At 49.4% G+C, this 8,751-nt stretch overlaps 2 protein-coding genes across 4 annotated transcripts; both read right to left on the bottom strand.

Moving 5' to 3' along the window:
* Window positions 1-12: 12 nt before the first annotated feature.
* On the bottom strand, window positions 13-3,176 carry nst (phosphoglucomutase 3-like protein nst). Of its 2 annotated transcripts, none has more exons than XM_069040680.1 (7): window positions 3,039-3,176; window positions 2,549-2,690; window positions 2,404-2,474; window positions 2,228-2,357; window positions 1,717-2,173; window positions 1,232-1,668; window positions 13-1,010 (listed from the first exon to the last, which is right to left on the bottom strand). In XM_069040680.1, exons 2-7 carry the CDS (start codon window positions 2,650-2,652, stop codon window positions 566-568), a joined length of 1,644 nt encoding a protein of 547 aa, XP_068896781.1. In that variant the 5' UTR covers window positions 2,653-2,690; window positions 3,039-3,176; the 3' UTR covers window positions 13-565. The 2 variants fall into 2 exon arrangements, with proteins under 2 accessions (XP_068896781.1, XP_068896780.1); XM_069040679.1 differs by having other exon boundaries at window positions 2,910-3,048.
* Tsf2 (transferrin 2) lies at window positions 2,840-7,052 on the bottom strand. 2 transcript variants are annotated; one of them, XM_069040668.1, is made up of 10 exons: window positions 6,878-7,052; window positions 6,449-6,627; window positions 6,123-6,398; window positions 5,779-6,073; window positions 4,970-5,730; window positions 4,755-4,919; window positions 4,042-4,297; window positions 3,578-3,988; window positions 3,353-3,524; window positions 2,840-3,305 (listed from the first exon to the last, which is right to left on the bottom strand). In XM_069040668.1, the coding sequence occupies exons 1-10, from the start codon at window positions 6,948-6,950 to the stop codon at window positions 3,074-3,076; spliced, it is 2,820 nt and encodes a 939-aa protein (XP_068896769.1). In that variant the 5' UTR covers window positions 6,951-7,052; the 3' UTR covers window positions 2,840-3,073. The 2 variants fall into 2 exon arrangements, with proteins under 2 accessions (XP_068896769.1, XP_068896770.1); XM_069040669.1 differs by lacking the exon at window positions 6,878-7,052 and adding an exon at window positions 6,727-6,871.
* Window positions 7,053-8,751: the final 1,699 nt, after the last annotated feature.

Here is an 8,751-nt window from a genome sequence, read left to right as displayed (position 1 = left end):
AACAAACGCCAATATACATAAACCGTTTATTAAAAGTATAAAGACTGAAAATAATTTAAGCCGATTTGGTTTCAATTCTCTTGTGGCAGTCGGTGTCGAAAAACAAATTCAAATTCTACTAGGATTACAAGTCTAGTGGAATGGTTACAATTCTGCCCACTCGTGAAGATTAAGTACACCAGCGATGCCGTGTACGGACAGCACAAACATCAAACAGTCGATAAAGCTACTATATTTCAAAAATTTGTACAACACAAAAGAGGCCCAGCCTCCGATAAGGCAAGATAACGTGAGGACAGCCACCCTCGTCCGGTGATACAACAAATAGTGCCACAAAACAATACGTATATTGACTCGAAAAATGCAGAGCGAGCCGAGTTGCTTTTAGACCAATTGTCGCTATTATTGCCATCGTTCGGTGACCCACTCTGCAGAGGCAAACTACAGATGGCACGCGTAAGTAGACCAGGTCCGGCTCCGGATCGGATCAAATCCGGCCCCGGACCCGCCACAATCGTAATAAAATAAACATAAAAGTAACAGTCGACGTAAAGATTTATTGCACTTAGATTTCCGGAGGGTTTCCGGTGCCCCCGGCCAGCTCGTGCACCTTCTTGGCCACCTCCACGGCCAGCTGATCGGCTTCTTCTCTAGTGGACGCTTCCGCGTACACTCTCACTATATCTTCTGTCCCCGAGGCCCTCACGAACGACCTCCCTCTCTTGTACTTCGCCACCAGAGCGTCGATCTCCGGTTGCAAGCTCTCGGGGGTGACGCACCGTCTCTCGGCGTCGGTCGTCGTGATCACGGTGCGATCCTCCACCGTCACCTTCATCAGGCGGTTGGGGAGATCGGTGTAGGCGCGTTCCCACTCCTGGATGTCCCACCCTTTCGCGTGCAGGATCGTTTCGATCAGCAGCATGTCGGAGATGGCGTCCCCCACGGTCTCGTTGATCAAGTCGATCAGGTTCAGCAGGGTCTCCGCGGCCGTGCGACGCTCGCCTGCAACACTAAGAATGTCTTTTCAGAAATGGGAAGTTTACGCGCACGACCGCAGCGAGTCTTGTCATCTACGTCCGAAAAAGCTGGATGCAAACATAATTCTTTGTAACATCATTGTCTGAAATGAAAACTTCAGGCTTGTCTGAAAGAAATTCTGCTCGTCAGATACTTCTCATTTCATTTTTCCTGTGCCCCCACTTACAATCGGCACGAGCCGCCACTGGCCTACCTGCTGTCGTTGGCAGTCTCCTTGAGCTTGTCTTTGGCGTTTTTGCTGAAGACGACTGTGCCGTGCCCGTTGGCCTCGAAGTAGACGCCGATGTCGTAGTCTAGTGCCTTGTGGTGGAGGTGTTTGACTCCGGTGGAGACGCACGCCACCGGCACTCGAAGCTTCTTGGCGATGTAATCGGTGGAGGCGCCGTTCGCGTAGGCCGTCTGGACCAGACCCAGGTCGAGCTCGATCCCGGTCTTCTCGAGGACCTCTTTGAGATAGGACGCGATCAGCGTGGCCATCCTGTCGCCGTCCATCAAGTGAAAGTTGTTCTCCTCCATGTAGTAGTAGATGAGCCGGTCGGCGTCTCCGTCGACGGAGCAGCAGCGCACGCCGGACTCGACCGGCACCCCGGTCGGGAACTTCTGCTGGGACTTGACGTGGTCGGCTCCGCACTGGAAAGTTCAACGATTTGTCATTGTCGAGGCGGCGCGCCCTCTCACCAGGTGGTTCAGCTTGCCCGAGCCGATGATGGCGTCGTTGAACATCTCGATCTTGAGCCTGTTGCCCAGCAGCTCCTGAAAGTACTTGATCTTCTTGGCGCCCACGCCGTTGGCGCCGTCGTACAGGAGCCGGTTTCTGTATTTGCCGTTGGTGTAGGTCTCGCCCCTCAGCTTCTTGAACGCCCCGGTCAGCTTGGCGTAGTAGCCTTCTTCAGTCGGCTCGCCGTACACGCGCTTGGTGTTCTTGCAGGCGACGAAGTAGTGCAGCTGGGGGGTCGTGACGATGCCGTAGTCGACGGGCTTGCCCGACAACGCCAACACCCCGTCCATCACCGACTTGGACAGGCTGGGGCTGCTCGGCCGGGTGTCTTTCCCCACGACAATCTCCACGCGATCGGTCATCGGAATGTCGTACTCCTTGATTATCTCGTTGATGGTCTCCTCGAGTTGGTCGTCACTAAAGAGGCCCCCCTGATAAGATAACGCGACATTCCTGCCGGCGATCGCTCACCCAACATTGGCAAATTTCGTGGCCCACTTCTCCCAGCTCTGCTCCAGCATCTCCCCCATGGGGTCCACCAGCTTGACCCCGTTGTCGGGCTCCGGGTTGTGCGAGGCGGTGATCATAACCCCGATCGCGGCTGCAAGCCCACAGTCAAACCTCGCCGCTCTCAAATTCCCACTCACCTCTCTTGTAGCGCGCCCGGAGCACAGCCAGGAGCCCCATCCTGTACATGACGTACCCCAAAGTGGAGGCCCTGCGACAGACACATCGTTACGCACAGCTGCCATCTGACATAACCTCAAAACTGGAATCGGCTGATTCACTCACTTGGCCCTGAAACCCGCAGTTCCGTACAGGATGTCCTCTTTCACGGTCTTCGGATGCATTTCTCTGGCGAAAGCGTACACCGTTCTGTAACTACTATTTGCCATGCTGATAAGAACCACTCGAGATACGGCCGACACCTTTTCTGCAAAGGAACGGGTGTGAGAGAGAAGGAGGAGCGCGCCGATGACTAATAAAGTACACCGGTTTGACTTCATTTCCTTTAAGTAATTCTAATTGACTTTCGCTCGGGTTGGACTGGGGAGTGTCTCACTTTAATTGAAACTAGAGCAATTCGTATCAATTTATAATCTGTTTCTTGTACATAAAAAAATCGTCTGGTTTTAACATCAAGATGACTTACATCTTTGGACGGAAAGTTACACAACTCAATCACAAAAACATCTGTTAAATATTAAAATACACTGTATAAAAATTCTTATCAAAAACTGGACGGGTTGTACTTTGTACGACATATAAAAATAAAACTTACAAAATTTGACAGTTCAATAACTTAACCTCGACAGCTTAGACTCTAACAACAACGAGAGCGAGAACGCTCGTAATGATAAGCGTTGTGATGGAGGCACTTATTGAGGCACTTCCTGCGTGGCAATCTACGATCCTGCGCGCCCTCAGGAAATCGCCACCTAAATACTCGGCGTAATGTCTCTTGGAGGGGTGAACGACCTTCAATTGCGTGGTCGCGTCTTGAAATATCAGGTCGGTGTAGGGGGGCGTCGACGAGAACATGCTGAAACTGACGGGAGCGTTACGCTTGCGACGACAGACTCTCTCCGCGCTTACCTGAACTCGTCCGTGGTCCTCCTCCCGTAGAAGGTCTGCGCGTACAAGAACAGATTGATGAAGGCGTTGACGTGAGTGTCGTTGTACCCGTAACCCCCCCGCGTGACAATCGCATTGGCCTTGACCTTCCCCAGATTGCACTTTTCGTACTCGTTGATCTCCGCCCTCGTTCCTGAAACCGCGCTTCGGTAATAAGGCGAAACGCGCAAATGTCACAGTCCTCACCGTCAGGGCAGAGCAGTTCGAAGTCGTCGTTCAGGTTGTCCCTCGCCCACCACTCCTCGCGCTTCCCTCCGGTGTTCTGCGTGACGGTGACGTGCGTCACAAAAGCGACCTGCCCGCCGCCCTCCACCAGGCACCGGAAGGCCCCGGTGTGGCCGTAGTAGTCCTCGGAGGCGTCCCGTCGGCAGTAGCGGTAGCTCGCGCCGTGGCACAGGTCGCACATATTGTCGTACGGGACTCCGGTGTTGTACTCGCTGCTGAGGGCGCCGGGGACGCAGCTCTTGCTGAAGTACTCGGCGGCGGCGCGGATGCTGTTGCAGCCGTACGGCCGGATCCACCCGTTGCTGATCAGGAAGGCCAGCGGGTACACCCAGCCGGCGGCGGTGTTGATGCCCCCGTGACACGTGTATTTCCCTGCAACTCGCAAGTAGAATACTTCCACGTCGTGCCGCCCACAAATTTGTTACCTCTCAGATAGGTCAATTCGGTGGAGGGGTCCGACTCTTTGGCCACGGCCACCACGTATGACTCCGGCTCGTTCAGGTTGTACACTTCGCTGATGAACGGCATCAGGTCGTAGCGCAGCCCCGCCGTGTACACGTCGCTGGCGTCCAACACTGTCACGTCGGCTTGACCCGACCTGACCGCTTGCATGCAGTGGATCTGCGAATGGCCCTTGTAGCACTCCATCTCGGGCTTCAGGAGCTGCGCCTTCAAGGCCGTCTGCGGGAAACGTCAAATAGTTGAAAAGAAATAAAATTCTCTGACTCTTGACTTAACATTGACATTTCATTTGACAGTGACAGTTCTCTGTTACCATGGCAACACCTTGTTTATTTTCACTTCAGTCCATCGGGATTTTCAATAATTCTTAATCTAACGGGAATAAAAATACCCCTTTGGTCCTTTGGACCCCAACTACTGCTTTTCTAAGGTTCTCGATTATAAAAGGAAACGACAACGGTTGCGCCTATATTTCCATCTCACTTAATTTGGAGTCTATGCAAGTTAATCTCTCCGACGCGATACAAACATCCCGTAAAATTGTGTATACTTTTGTTTTTGTCACACTCACGGCATTTGTCGATAATGTCCTCTCTTTTAATTTGGAGTCTCAAAAATGAACAATGAGTTTATCATCGAGAACCTTAATGCTTTTCCTCTCTGCCGCGCCCCCTACCTTCATCTTGACGCACTTGTCCTTTTCGACTTCCGATGTGACACACAAGGTCATCCTGTTGACGGGACACTCTCTGATCCCCATGATGTAGGTCATGGCGTTGCCCAAGAAGTTCGAGTAGGTTTGGAGATTCTCGTTGAGGGGGGCGATGCCTCTGGCCGTGTCCTGCAACAGAATTAGTCAGCAACATTTTGGGAGACCGTGGGGGTGATCACCTGGAAGAGGAGATTGATGCGGTACTTGTACCGTCGGGAGATGCCGAACAAGCTGAAGACCTCGTAGAGGGTGCCGTTTTCGTCCCTGTCAGGGGGCCCCGGCACGGTGATGTTGCTCTCGAATTGATCCCTGTTCCGGTCGAAGCTGCCGTCCTGGTAGGGATCGACGTTCTGGTCGTACCCCCCGCCGTAGATGACGCTGGGGTCTGGGACGTACGCCCGGTGCGACGATTCGTTTCTGTTCCTGTTGAAATCGTTGCGATTGCCGGGGCCGTAGTAGTCGCCCTCGTATCGGGGCCTGCTCTGCCCCCCGAAGTTCCCGAAATTCTGTCTCTTGTACCGCGACAATCTGTTCCCGAACTGGTCGTATTCCGGAGCCTCGGTCCCGCTGCGACCCTCCTCGTTCCTGTTCCCGTACTCCGACCCCCGATTCCTGTCTTGATCCTGCCGATTCTCCTCGTTCACCCTGTTGCCGTACTGGTCGTACTGCTCCTCGATCTTGTTGCCGAACTGGTCGTACTGGGGCTCTCTACCGTCATGTCGCGTGTCCTGATAGTCGCGGTCCGGACCGACGTACTTGTACCGTTCACCAGCTTTTTCCAGGAACAGTTGGTACTTCCGACGATCCTCGAAGGACACAGCCGACGACGTGACGATGGCGTCCGAAGGCACGCGACCCCAGTTGCAAGACAAGTAATCGTCGACTGGTCTGCGCGAGCCGTCCGTGCAAAGCAACTCGAACGAGTCTTTGGTAATAGAAACTGCAAACCGAGATTAGAACAAGTTTTCTTTTTCTTCTTTTAACATACAGAATTCGTGCCCCGCCAGGAGTTGCGTGATGGTGTCGTGTTTCAAAAACGCGATGTCCCCTGCCTCTTGCAGGCACCGGAATGCCCCCTCGTACCCGGCGTACGGATCGGAGCTGGTGCACCGCCCCCCGGGGATTCTACCTATGCACAGTTGGCACAATCTGTCGGAGTTGTCGCCGATCGGATTGAACTTATCTGTCAAACAATTGACTGCGCATGAAGGACCGAAAAACTTCGTCGCCGACTTGACGTGGTTGTTACAGTCGATGATTTCCATGCCGCCTTGAGTCATCAGCTAAAAAATACGGTTAGATTTTGTGGGGCTGCTGTAATGGAGGACCGACCGTGTAAATGGGGACCACCCATCCGGCGATGGTCTCGACGCCGGCGAAGCACGCTCGGGTGCCTCTCAGGTCGAACAAGGAGCGCACATCTGGGAGAGTCTCCTTTTTGACTACGGCTACAGCATAGTAGTCCAGCATGTTGTCCGGGAGCACCTCTTGGGCGATGGGCACCAGACTGTTGTAGCGCCCCCCTATGAAGATCTGGCCCGCGTCCAACGTCGTCACCGTCGCCTCCCCTTGGTCGAGCAAGCTCATGCACTCATCCTTGTTAGACGCCTGCAAACCCGCGGTTATTTCGAGCGATTTTGAGGTTAGAAACAACTGACTTGTCTGCACTCGATTCTGAAATGGTCGTAGCCGACTCGGATCCTGTCGCGGTCGTTGGCCCTCGAGAAGTTGCCGCACTTGTAGGTTTCCTGGAGGTTGACGGTGCACCAAACGATCTTGATGCGTTTATCTTCATTTTGTTCCACATCAAATTTGGTGATTTTCCAAAAATTCTGGCCTGAAATGGATCACCCATCGAATTTTTTTTTTTGCGACGTTAACATCAATTGTTTAGTGGTTATTTGTATTAATGGATGAAAAGGAGGTTAATACTAACTTTTTTTATTTTTGTTATTACTGAGGACTAGGAAATATGCCGTAACTGAAAAAAATTGGGAAATTCGTGATCGTCAAATTACGAAAACAAATGAGTAACATGCTCGACCCCGCCTACCCAACCAGTCTTATTCAAATTTTGCACTATTTACCTGCGCTTATCACAAAAACACTGAACAATATCAACACGACGAAATAAAGATAAGTCCTATCTTTGAAACCCATCTTTGCGGGGACTACCCTGATAACGTTAACAAAACATCGATAACACAGCACAACAACACGCCCATCCGTGGAAAATGTTCATTACAAATCGTTGGCATCAATGCCTGTCATTTGAGTTCACAGGAAGTCCTAAACACAGTACGCGATCAACGAGATTTTCAAATATGAAAAAGTGTATAGCGGAGGATTTCAATGCAACAAACCATAAACCAACAAATAAGTTAATTTCTTGCGTAATAAGTAAGCAATTTTTGTGTGTCTGTGTGCTTTGTGATTCCATATCTTGTCCACGCACCTTTCGAATTTAAATTCACTGTAGCCAACATAAAAGAGGTCAAAGAACCAGGTTTGTTTTGGGTCTTTGGGCGCGAATTGCTTGCCATTCTGTTGTTTAGGTTAAGGGCGAGCCGTTGATAGTTTGTAACGCTTCTCGTCAAGTCTTCATAATAGTTAATCGTCGGAACTACTAATGTGCATGATCGATTATTAGTTTAACGCGAGTTTGAAATTTTGTGAGTGTAGTAATCATGGGACGAGTCAAGAATAATCCAAAGAAGAACGAGAATCACAAAACAACAGTTTGTACGATAAGCGGCAAAATGTTTCGACCGCACCGTAACGTGATTAAAACGATCAAGCGTTTGCAGCGTTCTTTAGAGCACTGCATCCCAAAAACGTCTTTTTATCGAGTCATTCGCGAAATTCTCCAGAACCAACGCACTCACACCACGGACTTGCGGATTCAGTCCAGTGCAATTCAGGCTTTGCAAGAGGCGGCCGAAATTTATTTAGTGGGCTTGTTCGAGGACAGTACTTTATGCGCGGCACACGCGAGAAGAATAACCGTTAGGCCTGACGATTTCAAATTGGTACTCACCATCCGCGGGCCCGGCGACGTTTTTAACCATTAGAAGGGCTGATACTGTGACGTTGACGTTTGTATGATGTCGGAAAATGGATGTTTTACGAACAACGACGTTCTCTAAGGCCACAACGGAAAAATCCTGTGGCCTTATTGACAATATATTTTTATGTTTGTATCGATTACTATGCATCTTTATTTTTAATTTTGTAATGTAAGGTTTTTTCTACTGTCGTAAGTTATAATTTGTTGTGGATTAGTTGTTAAGTTAAATAAATGACAACTGACAAAATAAATTTGCAAGTTGTCAGTACCATTGACATAATGACTGAATAACTTAGATTACTCCACTGACAATTTCTTTACGAAATTTTGTACCTAATTGTTAACAGTTATCCAGGAAAAGTGTTATTTAGAGTACTTTTTCCGGTTTGTTTGTATTTTTTTAATAAAGTTTTTGTGAAAACGGTATTTGGTTTGGTTTTGTGCTAAAATCACCTTTATTGATATGACGTCATATGGCTCCCTCAACGGTCATTTATGTACGCCAAATTTAAAAATTACTACAGTTGGCTTAAAAAAAAACGGGCAATGAAATTTGACCTAATGTGAATTGGAAATTTAATTTGTCAATTTGTGTCTGTTTGACAGTAGTATTTCTGCCACATAAGTGCAATTTTTTAACCTAAATTATAAAAGGCCGCTTCAAACTAAAAATTCAATGAAATCTGACAAAACTTTTTCTGACAGTTTCCATTTTTTTTTTGAAGCCAACCATACATATACCTACAACGTCCTGTATTATTCAATGAGCGAATAATGATGGGAGGGTGATTATGTGTCACGAGCCGTTGGCGAGTGGCGTAATTCATCCGAACGAGTAATAGACATCCGCGAATAGAATACTACATTTTTTCTACGACTATAAGAGCAATTGAT

This window comes from Tenebrio molitor, chromosome 3, assembly GCF_963966145.1.
Source record: "Tenebrio molitor chromosome 3, icTenMoli1.1, whole genome shotgun sequence".
Lineage (NCBI taxonomy): Eukaryota > Metazoa > Arthropoda > Insecta > Coleoptera > Tenebrionidae > Tenebrio > Tenebrio molitor.
This window is presented reverse-complemented; position numbering and strand designations above follow the sequence as displayed.

Excerpts from the sequence above, each read along its gene's own strand:
- Tsf2 (XM_069040668.1), bottom strand. The coding sequence starts at position 6,950 with ATGGGTTTCAAAGATAGGACTTATCTTTATTTCGTCGTGTTGATATTG. Across the intron at positions 6,399-6,448 it reads TCAGAATCGAGTGCAGACAA|GCGTCTAACAAGGATGAGTG; the intron begins GTCAGTTGTTTC and ends GCGGGTTTGCAG. Across the intron at positions 3,989-4,041 it reads CGAATTGACCTATCTGAGAG|GGAAATACACGTGTCACGGG; the intron begins GTAACAAATTTG and ends TGCGAGTTGCAG.
- nst (XM_069040680.1), bottom strand. The coding sequence starts at position 2,652 with ATGGCAAATAGTAGTTACAGAACGGTGTACGCTTTCGCCAGAGAAATG. Across the intron at positions 2,358-2,403 it reads CCGGGCGCGCTACAAGAGAG|CCGCGATCGGGGTTATGATC; the intron begins GTGAGTGGGAAT and ends GTGGGCTTGCAG. Across the intron at positions 1,669-1,716 it reads CGGGCAAGCTGAACCACCTG|TGCGGAGCCGACCACGTCAA; the intron begins GTGAGAGGGCGC and ends TGAACTTTCCAG.